Source organism: Ambystoma mexicanum, chromosome 12, assembly GCF_040938575.1.
Source record: "Ambystoma mexicanum isolate Mex_15411 chromosome 12, UKY_AmexF1_1, whole genome shotgun sequence".
Classification (NCBI taxonomy): Eukaryota; Metazoa; Chordata; class Amphibia; order Caudata; family Ambystomatidae; genus Ambystoma; species Ambystoma mexicanum.
The window spans coordinates 982,268,359-982,286,091 of record NC_090936.1 but is presented as its reverse complement, the minus strand read 5'-3'; the positions used below and the strand labels follow the sequence as shown (position 1 = coordinate 982,286,091).

The following is a 17,733-nucleotide window of genomic DNA, read 5'->3' as shown; positions in this document are numbered from 1 at the left end:
TGTTCCAGATAAAGTGAAACGTGGTAAAAGAAAAATAAGAAAAATAAACGAAACAGAAATGCAACAGAATGCAACAGGAAATTCCGCAAAAAAAGAAAAGAAGCTAAAGTTTCATCAATTTCTGCAAACATAGAAGAACCTATTAGGGAATGTAAACCAGGCAAGTCGGCAAAGAAGCAACAGAAAAACCGAAAAATGCACTCAGATACAGAACTTGCTGGCCCATTCAAATTTACAAATGAAAGTGGGGTAAGTTGCTATGCAAATGTAGCAATGAATATTCTATTTCAATTGCCACCAATTGTTAACAATATTTACCTGCACAGCACAGACCAATTGTGTTTGCAAATGTTAGTGCTGCATAGAAATGCAACAAGCAATCCTGACAACACATACAGTGTTAATGGAGTAAGGCAACAATTGGACGGCTGTGCTGGAATGGTGAGATTCACTATGAACTCACAAGAACATCCACAAGAATTTCTAATGTACATACTATTAGTATTGGAAAACAAAAGCATACCTGTAAATGAAATCTTCCAAATTTCATACATTTGGAAACATACATGCACTCTCTGTAACAAAGTGATACAGGAAGAAATCCCAAATGAGCGATTTGTGTATATTTCCATACCAAATTGTGAGAGCATTCCATTTCAGCAACTTGTACAAAATGCAAACCATGGCAGATTATGTAGTATTTTCAATTCAGACAATCGCTCTACCTTACTGATACAATCACATAGTGCCTACATAATACTTTTGCTTCTACGTTATAATGCAGATGGCACCAAAAACAACTGCAAACTAACTGGATTCACACACAGTCAAGTGTCACTTGGAAAGAAAACCTTTACAACAGTAGGAATAATCTACCATGCAGGAGCTGCAACCAATGCAGGTCACTACACTGCATACATTAAAAAGAATTCTGGATGGTTTGAATGTAATGATAGCACCATTACTCTAAAGCAGAGGTTGCCAGCTAACCTAACAAATATTTAATGTTCTTGAAGCCAAAATTTACGAAATAATGTGTACTTCAAAATTGTCAACAAAGGATGTGAAACACTACAAACAGTTAGAATATCAGAAAAATGAAGAAAACACTTAAAGGAAAAAATGAAGTACTTAGTTGCATAAGAAATGAAGGGTTTTAATCCGACAAGGATTTCTTTCCCCAGACCCAAGGATTAGAAAAGCAAACACAGAAACTGAGCGCAATGCACAGTACACTGGTTTGTAAACTAAATAGGAGGGTCTAAAAAAAAAAAAAGTGAACTGTCTATTATGCAATGCGTCAAATGTGGAAAAACTGCAAACATTAACACACCTTTTTCTTTCATCACAGAAATGGAAAAAGTATGTTAACCAATTTAAAAAAGGTTTATGGATTCTGAACAAAGTAAGCAGTAAGTATATTAGCAGGCATTTTCTACACATGGGAATCTACTCGTCTAATCTATGGTAGTAATATGCTGCAGTGCCTGTAGGCTGGCCTTTCATCTGCGGTGAGTAACCTATCACCTATGCCTTACAACCAAGTTTTAAGGAGTACAGTTCCTATCCACAACCATCGCTGCATATGTAAAACATGGTCCTTGTAAATTAGCTGCTTATAAATTTACTTTTCGGACCATCGTCTGCAGCCATGAAGTGAAGGAACTAGAGCATCAACACGACCACAATCCACTACACCCATATGAACTTGTAACTCCACTGCTTATGACTTCAGTCTTGCGTGCATGGGCTTTAGCCATGCGCCCAAGACTGCAGGGTCTCCCCAAAACCACCTTGGTGATGTGTGGTAGTGGGGGTTATTCTATAGGTGTGCTATCCTTCAGTACCTCTGCCCAGAGGCTTCCCTCCTATGTGTATGTCTGTAGGTCTTACATGGGATGGGTGTGCAGTGTCTTCCAAGTCTAGTACTTACCACTTTCTTCTTGGTTGCATGGCCTACGGCCATGCACCCAAGACTGCACGCACTCCCCACAACTTGCCAATCAAAACGCAACACTACGGGTGTGTGCATGGGTGGCACATGTGGCGGTGGTTGTGGCCAGGTTCTACAGTCATGTAAATAAGGCCTTCGGCCTTTGGCCGACGGCCATGCATCGAAGACTCTAGGCCCTGGCCACAACCACCGTTGCATGTGCCAACCATGGCAGTGTACTAATGAATATAATAATAGCCATTGGAAACAGTAATGTATTCACAGCATGTTGGCAATTTCAATGTTCCCTAACACCACACGTGTCCTTACAAATGGAACAATTCCTCTGTGCACTGCACGGGCTGAAATACTGGCCTTATTGGGCCCCTCATTTTCTGTGCGTACAAGGAGGCCACATAACATGCGTCATAAAGTAGGTATAAGTGTATTATTGGGTGCAGGATCTCCCCACAACTTGCCAATGAAAATGCAACACAAGGGGTGTATGCATGGGTGCCACATGCGGCGGTGGTTGTGGCCAGGGCCTAGAGTCTTGGAAGTAAGGCCTTCGGCCTTTGGCCTTTGGCCGACGGCCATGCATCCAAGACTCTAGGCCCTGGCCACAACCACTGTTGCATGTGCCAACCATGGCAGCGTACTAATGAATATAATAATAGCCATTGGAAACTGTAATGTATTCACAGCATGTTGGCAATTTCAATGTTCCCTAACAAAACACGTGTCCTTACAAATGTAACAACTCCCCTGTGCACTGCACGGGCTGAAATACTGGCCTTATTGGACCCCTCATTTTCTGTGCGTACAAGGAGGCCACATAACATGCATCATAAAGTAGGTATAAGTTTACTATGCGTACAAGATGTCCATACACATTACATCATGATGACTGACCCCCAGAACAAGTGCATTAATCACCCATATGTTAAGACTGTAGCCCCTGGCCACTACCACCGTACAATGTGCCTCCCATGGCGGCGTACTAATGAATATAATAGCCATTGGGAAAAATAATGCGTTCACGGCATGTCAATTTCAATGTTGTACCTATACCCGTGTGATTTCAAGAGTTACACATTTCCTGCCCGCTACATGGACTGAAGTGCTATCGTTATTACCCCCCCACATTTACTGTACGTACAAGGTGTCCATAGAAATTACATCATGACGGCCGAAGAACAAATGCATAGATCAGCCATTTCTCACTGTGTGAACCTTTCCCAACGCTCTGCGACACAGCAAAATGGGGTAATGAAAAAAGCATGTGTACGCTGGTTGTTGCTCTGCTTTCCGCGGATCCAAGATGTCGGGCACATCCAAACCATCTGACGCAGAACACATCTCGCAGCAGCCAATGGGAAGAGACGTTGCGTGTACATGGTCATGACGGCAGCCCCTTAGCCAATCGGTTTCTTGTTTGTCGACCGAACAGAGAAGTGTGTCCGCAGAGCGAACATAGACATCACTAATTATTTCAGACCCACTTTTTCATAATTATAAATAAACGTACTGCACGTATGGTGACAAAATTTACAAAAGCACGCTTTCTGGACCAAGCCCCTGTACCTGCCGCAGATTTCGTTTTGGGACCCCCCCCCCCCTATAACTCTGCTCCCCCTGGACGAATTCTCACCAAAAGTCAGAGTGGCCCATATACTTTTTTTGCAAAGTTTGGTGAGGATTCGTCCAGGGGGAGCGGAGTTATAAGCCGCCCAAAAAGTGCTCTTCCTATGGAAACAGCAACTTAACCATAACTACATGGCCACTAATGTGGCCATGTAATATAGATTATATGTCTTTAATTATTGTATAAGCCTAGATTATCAATTGTCTATGTATAACAATTCCCATGGCGTTTAGGTGCTCCAAAATGCCTTCATCAATGTGTGTTAATCATTAGAAAACCCTTTTGAAAGGACATACATATTTGATTAACCGTTGGTGATCAGATTGTGTAGGCCTTATTGAATTACAACAATGCACTCCGATTTCTTGTCCGGTCTCCCTTTCTTTTTTCCAAGAACCCAAGTGGCTGCCAGAACAAACAAGGACACGGCCACGAACAACTCTTCCATACTGAACATATGCTCATGCTCCTTGGGCAAAAGGGTAGCAGCTTTGCAGGATGAATGGGAGCACGGACATTCACCATTGCACCAAGCATTCCTACGCTTCTGTGGGCCTGCATGCCAACAAGACTCAATTTCTGAGCGGCAGAGAGTCAACTGACACTGTGCTGTGACACGACACAGGTCTCCCTCCCGCTGTCAGCCGACATATAAAACTCCAGAAGTACGCTTAAGCCAAATATCTTGATTTGAACACTGGACCAACTAGGGAAAGCTCCGCAGGCCACAAACAACTGAATGACTTTTTAAGGAAACAAACTTATAGATCTGTATAAAAGGATGGAGAAAGCCACACCTAATGTAATATTTAGCAGGACCAGCTGAAGAACACATTCCCAGAGCAGTGCCGGATGAGCAGGCTGCGAGGTCACAGAGCGTTGACAAATCTGAGCTGGCAATGCAGAGATGATCCCGAGAACCAAAGGAGCTGCAAGTAATCAGCTGAAAGTACTGAAAGAAGCGAGGTGAAGGAGCTGGGAAGGTTTAAGCACTTATTAGACTGAAGCAAACATACAAAGTTGGGAAGCATGAAAGCGGAGAGGCCATAGAAACCCGAGAGAATTGGCAAGCATGAAGACAGGTCAAAGAGGCCTGGAGACCAGAGATTGAGGCCACACCTCTACCAGAAGAGAGATCCAACCAGAGGGGAGTATCAGGAGCAGGCTTCAGGGCAGGAACACTCCCAAGGAAGAGTGAGCTGGGCACTTTCTCCGAGAGAGAGAGAGAAAGAGAGAGAGAAAGAGAGAGAGAGAAAGAGAGAGAGAGAAAGAGAGAGAGAGAAAGAGAGAGAGAGAGAGAAAGAGAAAGAGAAAGAGAAAGAGAGAGAGAGAGAGAGCTCACTACAACTGTAAAACTGTCTAAAAGTTTTAAAAAAGCAGGCTGAGCTATATATCCCTGTGAAGGTGTCAATAAGTGATTAGAGAGCTATAACCATGAGACCATTTATAGATGAGGCAGGCCAGTATCCCTACTAGATAGGAGAAAACCTACAGACTACAGTCTGGAGGCCACACAATCCAACAGAGTGGCTATCACTGCTGTGTGGTCATTTTATAAATGTTAACTGGATAGCGATTGATTAACATTTACTTTGTTTCCTAAAACACAAATAATCATGCCATGCGCTCCAAAGAGACAGGCCACAAATATGTCTAAAAACAAGTCAAGCACTGCCAGACAGAATTTACAATACAAAGCAATATGCTGCCACTATAGTAATGACAAAAAAACACATTTAAAGATGTCACCGACACGTTTCCTTCATTATACCGATTACAGGAAATAATTAAAGGGGACCATTATTCATGCTGTTTAGCTATTTATCAATATTGCAAGTGTTTGAGAAAATGAAACAAATGCCAATCAATCAAACCACCACCACCACCAGCCTCGGTACCCGCTTGAATGGATTGAAATTCAAATCCACACCATAGCCAAAGCCTGTGAAACTTTGAATGGGGCAGCAACCACTGATTGGGCTGTCAACAAAAGTTTCAATGGATATGACCCTGTTAATGGAGAAAACATCTCAACCCACAATTGCCCATTTCACCCAAGTGCCATGCATTGTTACATGGGTAAATAAGGAGAGGTTGCAGTAGACTCATGAAAGACCAACAAAGCCCCCTGAAGTCAAATCATGCAGACGCTTGCCAGACTGCATCCTTCCAATGCTGCTTTTGATGGGGTTGTTGGCACATATTTCCTTTGAGGGGGGGGGGGGCATGGTGCTCCTTTCCCTTCAAGGAAAGTCACCAGCTCAAGAAACCCTTGCTCCAGGAACATGTGCCAACTTGTCTTGAGGAGACAGAGGTATCTGACGCAAGAACACCAATAACCAGCAGCACCCATGGCTGCTTCACAATTGAACGGAGTAGTCTCAAACTTGGCGGCCTTCTGAAATCATCATTCTCTGCAATGGCGCGGCTGATTAAGAGGTTAGCGTACCCAATTCAGATGGCCCCACCAGTAACTGACAGAGTCTGCAGTTACTTGAACACCCAGGGTAGAATCATCGCACACACAGTGCAGTTTCCTCAACTCCCTTTAATCTTAGGAAAGGGCATACTTGGGTCATCAGCAAGTCAACCACTCCAGGCCTGAAGAGAACCGTAACCAGTTAGTATGCCAAAGCTTTCTAGATCAGCTGTTTATCATCTACCAAACTCATTTCCTACAACCTGTTAAAAAGGAGATTTCTATAAAGTCTGTGCAAATCGTCCATTATTCCCAGTACTCATGTCAGACCCAGTTGCTCTCCTCTGAGGTGACTCGACTACTGAACCATAGCTACCAATAGGTGAGCATGGGACAGCACAGCGCCAAGAGAAACCATCCTAAACATAGCTAAGAGTTAACGTAGAGCTTCACTCAGATTGACAGTGTGTCTGCCTCATCCAAGCAGAGTATACATCATCAGCAGTTTGTATCTGAATTTTGTTTGTGAGACAGTGCAGCTGGACAAATTGCTAGCCAAAGCATGGTCTCGTTTAGACTTACCTGATCATGAGAGTAAGGCACACCCAGGTAGCGTTGGAATCCTTGGTGTGTGGGCAGAAAGGTTCCATTGGCACCATACCCTAGGTGCCACTTGCCCACCATGGCAGTGGAATAACCGTGAGCTTGCAGGACCTCGGCAATGGTGATTTCACTGAGCGGAAGTCCTCCTCGGGATCCAGGGTCAAGGACACCTGGATACATTCCGGAGCGGGTCTGGAACCGGCCGGTGAGCAGGGCAGCCCTATGAAAGAGACAGAATATCCAATGACTACAACAAGTGAGAGAATACATGATCAAATCAGGGCACAGGACACGAGGTCCAGTCAATGCTAGCCAAAGAGTAAAGCCATATTTACAGGCATTGGTAAACGTTGCAGCAATTGGAAAGCACTTAAATCATGTTGGGAGAAAAGGGTGGGGGTGGGGTATTTGTTGGGGGTAAGGGACATTTGTTAGGGAAGAAATGTAAAACTGTGGTTGCAACTGAGCTATCAAAGATCTTAACGAAGGGTGAACAGTAAATGACACAATATGTACGGAAAATGCACAAAAGTGATTATAACTGTTGTAACATGAAGCTGCTCTCATAGTACAAATAAAACCTATTTAAAAACAAGTTGCAGCAATTGAGGACGAGATACCTTTTTGTTGTGGAAGGGGATAGTGTTTGAAGGACAATGAGAAAAATGGTTTAAGCGAACCTTTAGACGTGAATGGGACCTTTCACTCAGTTTCTGCATAAAGCGCCCTTTGCAAATAGACTGTGACCTTGGTGGTAAAGCCCAACAGATTTTGGGTAGGTGAACAGGGTTTACTGGGATGGGTAGGCACTTGCCCCGTTCAGTGAAAGTGGCATTCTGATGCAAACAGGTGTTTTTCTGACTGGAAATTAGGAGACTGTGCACATGAGCCTGTGCATTTATTAACAGACCCATTTGACAAGAACCACCGGATGCAGTAAAAGATTGTGGATACCTGGAGGGAGTGCAGAGGGCACAGCTGCTGTAGAAATCGGTGAACCTCAGTCCTTTCGCTGCCAGTGTGTCCAGGTTTGGGGTAATGGAGGAGGGGTGACCATAGGATCCAAGATCTCCGAAGCCCAAATCATCAGCATAAATCAACACAATATTTGGGGGTTTAGCATCTGTAAAAGCGACCAGCAGGCACAGGAGAAACAGTTGAAATAACTTCTCTATCCAGGTGGAAATGCGTGGCATCTTTGATGTGCAGAGAAACATAACCCCCCGCCAAGAACACCTTCCGATGCTGCAGTTCCACGTATAGATCTGCCAGGCTCCCCGCACCACACGGTTATTGTCCTAACATTAGAGGCAGGTGGCAGGAAGCGGCAAGATCATGCAGAAATCTCCTTCTGCAGCAGGAGCATGCCATCCAACGAGGATGACAAGATGCCGCTCAGGAGGTATGGAACAGCTGAACGACAACTTCTCACACTCCAAGGTAGGTTCCACAGCCTGGCAAAAACAGAGAAACATGCAGGATTGGATTATTCAATTAATCAGTAAAAGGTTGTTAAATATTCGACAGAGCTACATTTAGCAAACACTTTTTACAACAACAAAAAAAGGACACGATATAAATGAATGACAACCTCCGGGAAGGAGGTGTCTGTAAGGGGCAGGCAATCACAGGAGAGGGATCCTGCACCTACTCCATCATGCAGCATCAGACATCAGCGCACAGGGACTTTAGAATGCACTTCTCCTTCCAAGGGTTGAAAAGTAAGCTTTACAGTCACATGATCAATTAGACACCACGAGTAGCTCCCATTTTTGTTTGGTCGTGGTGGTACAATACTGAGGCAGAAGAATAGCCTGGGTGATTCAAGTAGTAAGATACTCGAATTCGTCCATTAGAAAAGCATGGTTTACCCAGACTCCAACACAGCATGGAAGCCACCAGCTTAAATGGCTATGTGCTTGATCAAATCAATCTACATCACAGCTGTTAGCATTAAGGCAATACATGTACAACACCCCTCCCCCAAAATGAATATTCAAAAATACAATATCCAACTGCAATTGAGCACAATTTGATAACCAAATATCCATACATGCGCTTACAGTAATATTCTCGTAGTTGGGTTATTGGTAAAACAACGCAGGTTAAATATACATTTGCACCCCAGATAAACCCTGCCTTCAGGACAAGGCCGATAACGCCCCACAGCCCTTGTTGAGGACTAGGCTCGGACTGGCAGGCCGTTGCCGGCCAACAAAAAGGCGAAGAAACACATACTTTTATAGTTCTCGCACCCATTACACAGTTCCCTGGACCTTACTTCTAATGTCCGTTTTCTTTCTCCAAGAGTCAGGTTCTCCAGATCTAGATATTGCAAACATGGTTAACATTAGTGCATGCTCTTTGGCCATATTCATTCATCTTGAACCCCTGCCTGGTTAGTAGATAGCAATGAGGGTTTCAACCATTTAGACCTCATAGATCAAAGATACAAGAGTACTCGGCAGAGTGTATCCATTACAGTTACAGCAGCGCCTACAGGACTGTTGCAGATGACGCTATGTTGCAATTAAAAAGAAATGACAACAAACCATATTGTCACTTCATACATAGGATTATGTAGTGTGTATTACATCCAGGTTTTGTTCGGACAACATTTTTGGGTTGGCTTTACTGGCGAGTTACACCAAGTACTTTTTCATCAGTTCCTGCGATTTCTCTGTTCCTCCTACTTAATTCTTAATCAGTGAAACATTTCAAATTGCAAGCTATTTGCAAGGCATACAAGGTACTTGACTCTTTGCAGGAATATTGTTCTTCCTAATGCACACATCTTACTACAGGACAATGCACAAATTAAATGAACGTAACAGAAGGTCTGAACCATTTTCACTGCTGGGGCTTGGAATGGGAAGGGGATTCAAACTCTTTATCATACTATGCTGCTACTTCCAACAGGGCCTGCAAAATGCTAGGCCTCACTTCCAGCATGGCAGTACTTTGGCATTTCTCATGTCTAGGACCAGGGCCTACGTCATCATCACTATATGCTATATTTTACCTACTGTACACAATATCACTTGTGCCCTATACCTGGACCTACCTATATTTCCATGACTGCCACAAAACAACTATATTTATTATTCCCACTTTGCATGTTCCACCCACCTCTGCAGTCATGCACATTCACTTTTGCGTGTGTCAATAGATTTTCCTGAGCCTGAATCGTTTGGGTGGGCATGGGAGCTGGGCGTGCATCCCAACATTTCCCTCTTTAGTTAATCCTTTATTAATTAACCCAACAGCTTAGCTCCTTCTGTATTCTTCTCCTTTGGAGACCCATGCTCTGCACATGTTATGTAAACTTCACCCACCTCTGGCATACTCTTCTGGAGTGCCAGTCATAAAACACTCCATCTCCTGCTAAGTCAACCCAACCTTCTCGATAATTCTGTGGGTCCTGCGGGAGGGTGAGTAATGTTCCTGGGGGGGTCAAAGGACCTATCTAATATTACCATCCTTTGCATATTCCCACCCAATTATCCATCTGGGTGTACTCGTGTTTTATGAGAGAAGGAGCTTTACCTGCTCTTATCGACACCATCATCATGGCACTGTTTGGGAGGGCACTTGTGAGCAACGGAGTATCATTTGGCACGTGCAGAACATTAAGAACAGGAACACCACAATAGGAACCAGTATTTTCACTGCTATTCCAAGCCAAGTTGGAGCCCATGAGAACATCGAACCAATTTTCAGCTTCCACTCTAGCTTCAGTTTCCATGCCGGTCTACAGGTTGTGTAGGGCTCCTATTATGTGTGACAAGGACCAGTTTTCTGTATCCTTTGGGGGATGTACCTTCAACATTACAATCCTATCTTCTTGCACACACCCCCATCCATGGCGTCAATAAGTCCAGGATGTACCTATTTTGTAGGGTAATCCGCCGTATTGCGTGCAGCTCACTTTTGATCTCAGTTATGTGTCAACCCCTGTTATGTGTCGTTCACCGCATGTATCATTTCCCTCTGCACTATCTGAAGCCATTTAGTGTTGCCTGCAGACTGGACACCTGGAAGTAGGAGAGAGGCAATGAACACTTCTATTTGGTATATAGGTGATATTTATCTGGCTGGGTTCGAAATTAAGGTGAGCCGGGAGCTATTTATGTCCTGCTTCTAGCATAGTAGAGCGCGGTTAGCTTGAAACCAACAGCTACCATGAGCTACTTTTGGCTCCTAGGGCCAAATGGTGCCTTCCAAACATGTAAATGTGACATTACATTTGAGTATTTGAGAATGTTAATATAGAAGAATTAGAACACATTTAATACACAATGGTTCAAACAAATGTTAAAGGAGCATCTCTGGTAGCTCCTGCTTCCGTGCGGTAGCTCCTGCCTACAGGGCGATGCCCTACACTGAGGGGCTGGTTTTAGCACCTGCTCAATAAATCTCAATTTCGAACCCTGCATAGCCCCTCCCATCTGTACTCCAATGCAATAGTTTTGGCTCATAGGTGGTGCTACACCAAAATTGCCAAAACTAGAAAATGTTCAACCCAATCCAATAAATATCACGTTTGATAATGGAGAACAATGTCAGGGAACCCTGTGTGCAATACCAATGGGTGAAGTGCACTGAAACTGTACATGGATAATTTACCAACCTGGAAAAGAAGTATTCTCCAGCATCATACAAACGCCAATGTAAACACACAAACTGTATTCACTGCCCTTGTTATCTCACGTGGTGTCTACAGAAGACTCCCCTGCCCCCAGCATATATGCGTTACAGCCATTCGTCCGTGGGTCGGGGAGGATTGGCCATTTATTTCTGGCACGCCTTTGTCATTTCCCGACATTCAGCATTTTAGGAATGCGTTATAAAAACCTTCTAGAGCGATTAACTTTTTTTGAGTGTTCGCTGCGAGGCTCTGCTTGTTCCGATCCTCGAACGCACAGTCTTGTTTATAACTGAACTTCTAAAAATGACAAGCCCATGTTCTAGAGGATGACTCAATTACAACCTGCTGCCATCAAAGTAAAAGGTGAAAGTGAAGCCCCTACTCCGTACCTTGCATACTATCACCATGGCGCCTGTATCCTCAGGTTGCGACGCTATGCAAATATATACATACACAGCAAATACATACATCAAAAGACTGGGTAGAACAAAAGTCAGTACAGGCCCAGCACACTCCTCCCAATCCGTCCAGTTACTGAAAACCTTCATAGGCAACATGAGCATCAACTCCACATTCCATTAGTAACACCAGACAGTGAGAGGGGGGGGGGGGGGGGAGTAATGGCGCTGCATTCAAAAACCGCCAACGTTTACTTCACAATCTCCTATCTGCACCACCAACACTCTCCAAACTCCAGCTACCACCTCAGTCTCCAAACACACACAAACACACACACACTACTCTGGTTTGAACCAGTCCCTTATGCTCTATGGGGTCTCCTCCCCTCCACCCCACTGCATGTTGGTAATAGTCTGTGAATGTTTGAACCCGTGGGGGAGTGGTGGGGAAAATTGATTGGTTCCACATAATTCTGTTAACTAAAACGTATCTGACTTAGGAATATTTATCCGGTGAGGAAGGTAAAACGTGGCTTCAAAAATCATGTCCACCATCATGGATTTGCTATTTGTGTCCATCTGTGCTTGCATCAGGCACCTGCAGTGGGAGCCACGTCCCTCCCAGAAATAGCTGTGAAAGTAACAGGCCTATCAGCGATGTTGCCAAGCATTTCGGTAGGCAGGGGACTTTATTTTGCTCAGTCTGCCTTGCAAAGTGGGCATATTGCCAGGTGACGCTGTGGGGCCAATTGGGTTGCCTTTAAAGGGTCAGCGTTATGTGCCAATGGGACAGTCTACTGCCAGATGACGGGAATACCAGGGGTTCCTCTCCATACCATCCACAGGTCCATCATCCACTAGCTTGATAAGAGCCCTGCCCCTTTGGGTAATCTTACTAGATAGCCCTGTGGTTAGGCAGGGGACTTTGTCAAACCTCATATTACTTGTGTGGGCTATTGTCAAGAAGGAATGGGTTCGCACAGTCCGTTTCTTCCATTTACAGTACTGCCTTTAAGCAAACAATTGATGGCTTTTCTACAAAATGCCAGCAATTGCCCGTTTGAGAACATACCCGTGATTTCTTTGCCCTGACATTTGTCCATGTATGAACATGCAATGTACTACATCAAGCAGGAGTGATAACTGACTCTTGGCGAAAAAGGAATGGCGTGCTTTGCCCATGTGGACAACCGAGTGACTTTCCACCTGTCTAGTAGTTTGCAAACTACTGGTTTCACATCTGTGGGATGTGGACTGCGACCAGACAGTCAAAGCCTCCTCCCTTTGTCTAACACACACAAAGCCTTGCTAGCGCATGAAAGCAGCAGCTTTCCCAGGGAAGTGCATGACCTTATATGGTATTTCCTGACTCCCGAGGGCAGGAAGAAGGCAAAACTACAATATGCAGGGTTTGAAATTGAGGGGAGCTGGGAGTCATTTAGCTCCTGCTTCTAGCATAGTAGAGTCTGGTTAGCTTGAAGAAGCTACCAGGAGCTACTTTTGGCGCCTAGTGCCAACTGGTGCCATCAAAACATGTAAATGTCTGTGACATTAACTTTGAGTATTCGAGAATGTTAACAAGGAAGAATTAGAGCACATCTAATCCATATTTAAACACAAGGGTTCATACAAAATGGACAAAGTTAAAAAGGAGCATCTCTGGCAGCTCCTTGTTCCCCGGCAGTAGCTCCTGCCTACAGGGTAATGCCCACCACCAGGAGCTGGTTTTAGCTCCTGCTCATCAAATCTCAATATTCAAACCCTGTCTTGAATTGCTTTCAATAGTTCGGAGGAGTCTTCAGATAGATAGTTTGATCGCTTTTGTCAGTTTCTTCCCATGGAATGATTCTTTGCCTTCACTCGTGGGGGTTGGGATGGCTCTGGTTCTGCTTCTGCTGCAGGTGTATTTGATATAGCCAGGTGGGCCTCAGGAACCACCAAAATAGCTGAATGCAAGGTTGCTAATGAACATGTTAAATCTCCATGATGGCGGGAGATGCATGTATGCCCGCTGGCCCCACACACAGGGTATGTCCATGGGAGCCTCTGTACCTTTGCTGAGGTCGGGAATTAACAGTGTCTTGTTGCATTTGCTGTTGGTTCCCACAGGAACAGTTCCATGTCCCCTTTACAAAAAACGATGCTTTGGATGAATATGAGATATGGGGTCCATTAGATGATATGTATGCTTAAACTGACACCATTGGATTGAAATTAATTTTCTAAAATGGACCTTTTTGTTCTGGTTGGCTCTTAAAACAGACCTACTTCTCTCCTACATCGACTCTACCTCCTCCCAGTTTCTTATCATCGATATTCATATCATGGATGTAATATACAGTTTTATAGTTAAGGTAGAGTTATGTGTGCAAGTACCACGTCTGAATAGGTCTCCCTTGTATATTACTTTATAATTGAAAGTCTTGAAATTAAAAAAAAATAAACTAGTTTATTTTAACTGAACCCCAAAGATGAAAATGTATGCTTCAGAAGAAACTTATCATATTGTGAGATATTCACAAATTCACAGAAATGCTCCTCCTTGCATGCACCATTCCTATGAGAAAACCCTTTGGTCTCACACTAAGGGTTACTAATTCTTAATAATTAAATTCAGGCTAGGGCTGAGCGATATAATGAATTTTGGAGATATATCGATATATGTTTTTTTAATTGATATAGGAGACACTATCGTTAACATCGAGATATACACATTATTACATATACTAAAATTCTTTATTTACTTTTTGATATTTACACAGCTCTGTGTATTCTCAAACAGGAAGAGAACCCTATGTTTGCACTTTATTCTGATCAATGTCTTATGAATAAGCAACATCTCACATGTAGTTGGCAGCTTACAACTGAACATTTAACCCACATACACAATATTGAGATATATTGTAGATCGCCATCCAGCCCAGAAATATGTAGATAGGACTTTTGGTCCATATCGTTCAGGCCCAATTGAGGATTTATAGGCTATTTCTGGACGGGTCCATAATCTTGAGCAGTTGCATGAGGAATTCTGATGGGTTCCTCAAGTATTTGTAAAAGGGGTTTCCTTAACAGGAAGGCTTTTGAGGAGATGGAGGGGGCTGTAGAAAAACAAATCCAAGCATTTAGCGGTACAATTGCGTTTCCCAGATGTATTGTGTGCTTTCTAGGGGGACTGAATTAGGAGATTCAATTTGGTAATACATCAATAAGAAAGGGGATTCTAGTTGGAGCTTGCTTGCATTCCCGGGAGTGGGTGAGGGAGGTGGGATCCAAATTGGTAGGCTCTGATACTGCTTCAGGGCCAAATTAAACTGAAGACCACTGTTTGAAAAATGAAATCCAGATATTTTGGATAGGGTCATTGGCAGCACATTCAGAGATTACTCAGTGGAAGTTCGACAATGCATTGAAGCACTGATCATTGAAACATTGAAAGAAAATATACGAGCAATAACTCAAAGTACTTTAATCTGATTTTGGAAGGGTATATTTCAATAGTTGGACTAAGAATATTGAAAATGTTACGCTGAATTATCACACAATGATAGAAATTAAGATTACAGTACCCTGCATAGAGATGGCCAGGCCTCAAGGTCCGTACCAGGCCTTTTTATGCATGAAAATCTTGTAAATACGACAGTTTTATTATTTTCTTGTGTACATTTATGCACAGCTTTAGAGCAGAGGGAAGTGCAAAGGTCAGGTTACTTGACAGAAACCTTGTTTTGATTTTTTATCTACATGGATGTAATTGCAAGCCATTGAGAAAAGCCTTTCAAAAAAAGAAACTGCACACTGTGATAAAAAGAATGGTTTCTTTCCATTCAGCTTCTACTGTGTTGTGTGTAGATGCTCATGGAACAAACAGAAGCACTGTGCATATTTATTTTCCTAGCATTTTAGGATTGTATAATTAATAAGATGGAAAACTAAGTTGCAATTGAGAATTAATCTTTTGTAACAAATTATGCTCTTTTTCCATTGAAAGTGAACCAGCATTGCACAATTGTATTTTTCTGAGTTCCTGTGCTGTGTGCATTATCATGGGGAGGCAGATCATTTTTAAACTTATAATTTAATATACACTCCAATTATAAAAAGATTGGGTAAAATGATGAGTATGCACGGTCTAGTTTATATCCATTCAACCTTGCAGTCAATGGGGTACATTACTATAAATGGTCAGTGGCAGCAGAATCTTTGCTCAATGGTGAGCGATTGTCGGTACACCAACTCACAGGATTTACAGCCTCTCAAATCTTCAAGACTACAATTAAAACATCCAAAAATGGACTCTTCAGGAAGTGCAAACGCTGTTAAATCTATTTTTAAATGAGTTAGTTGAAATAGAAATTCATCAAAACCTGTCTCTGTGATTATCAAGATAGGTGTTTAACTTGATGTAGCGCTTCATAGATGGTTCATCCCACATCTAGGCACTGTGATTATTAAAGCTAAGTCAATAGTTTACTGACCTCTGATGATGTTGCCAATAAGATAGCTCAGCCAGCTGAGCTCTTGTTGTTTGGATCTGCGCATGATCTGTAGGTTCAAATCCCGGCAAGGCCAAACGTATCCTTTTGAGGTCAATAAGGGAGTATTAACTTTGGTTTGGTGATAATTGTGATAAATATGTTCTATGTACAGCGCTTTGCCAAAAGCGCTATATAAATAACCATTTGACCATGAGGTTAGGTATACAATTCTGCATGGAGTCCTTGCCTCTCTGCACTGTTGTATCATAACATTGCAATATATTAGGTAGTAATAGCTCCTGTGGGATGTTTTTACCCATGCATCCGAGCCCTACCACAAAATCTGTGCCTTACTGGCATTGAAAACATCATGATGGCCAGAACTTCCCTGAAAATGACCAGGAAAATGCATGAAGATTAGGCTGCCACCCATTTTTGCCTATGTTGTGGGCACAGAAGGGCACTGCCTAAAACCACCATTGGGCTACACACAGTAGCCTGAAACCATTGCAAAAGGGGCAATGCTGATTGCCAAAAGCAACCCATAACTATTGGGAATTCATTTTCTTCAGGTCAAATATGGCTAAATTATGGGCACAAAATTATTTTACTGCAAAACCACACCAGTGCCATGTGCTGAACCTGGATAATATACTTCCATGTAAAATCTCTTGTTTGAAATGCATTAATTCAAGACTGATCCAAAAAAAAATGCATGCAGTACCCGCTTTGGACTCAAGGCGGCGCTAGCGGTTTAAACAGGAGAACTGCTACTTCAGAAGCTAATCAGCCTTCTGTGACAATTGGGACTTCAAAAGACTGTGGGTTAATTAGAAATCTAACCACCTGCTGTTCCCAGAGACAATCTGATTTGATTAACAGGCCAAAAGGCTGGGAAACCTTCTCACCTCAGAAAGCCCAGGATATCACATGGTCATGCTAACCAAATGCAAAGTGACCCCCTGGTCTGTTGACCTCAGCTTGCTGGAGCCCACACAAAAGACCTTTTCCCTTGAATAGGATATGGTGATTTTGACTGTTTCCTGTCAACAAAGATCTGCCAGCCAGGAGAGACATGTGATCACTGTCATCCCCAAACTTTTGGGGCGGACACTGCAGTATTTTGAATTGAAAGCAAATATATATTTTACAGAAACACTGATGACTCTTGGTAACCAGATGACAGAAATGTGAAATTTGGGGATCCTTAAAATGAAAACTTTGCCCACAATTCAAGCCCAAACTCCAATTTGTGTGATATTCTGGGGCAAAACCCCGCTATTTATTGATACTACAGACTCTGTGTTTAAGCTAGAGACATGAGAATTTACTGGAGTATGTATGGACAGGCCGTGTATATGTGTATAATTTTTAATGAAAAACCAATGTTGCATAACCCACTAAAATCGAAAATAAGTTGCCATTTCTTTAACCAAGCTCCTAGAAATGCCAGAGTCGGAACAGTGCCTACCTCATGTGATATATGATGTGTGTAGGTGATGTAAAAACAACTGTGTATTTGGGAAAATATGTATTTGGATCAAATATAGATTTGTTTGTAAAGAACACAGGGGAGGGCCCTCTGGCCATAAAATCTACCTTATCACTCTGA

At 43.0% G+C, this 17,733-nt stretch overlaps 1 protein-coding gene across 2 annotated transcripts in view; it reads right to left on the bottom strand.

The window, feature by feature from the left end:
• LOC138514163 (arylsulfatase A-like) overlaps positions 1–17,733 on the bottom strand; it is a 270,214-nt gene that overhangs the window by 191,424 nt on the left and 61,057 nt on the right. The window contains exons 2-3 of one of the 2 annotated variants that reach the window (XM_069629470.1): positions 7,555–8,054; positions 6,580–6,820 (exon numbers count right to left, since the gene is read on the bottom strand). In XM_069629470.1, coding sequence (XP_069485571.1) covers positions 6,580–6,820; positions 7,555–7,817 — 504 coding nt within the window. In that variant the 5' untranslated portion in view covers positions 7,818–8,054. Of the gene's footprint in view, positions 1–6,579; positions 6,821–7,554; positions 8,055–17,733 lie in introns of those variants that run through there. The other variant, XM_069629471.1, reaches the window with a different exon arrangement.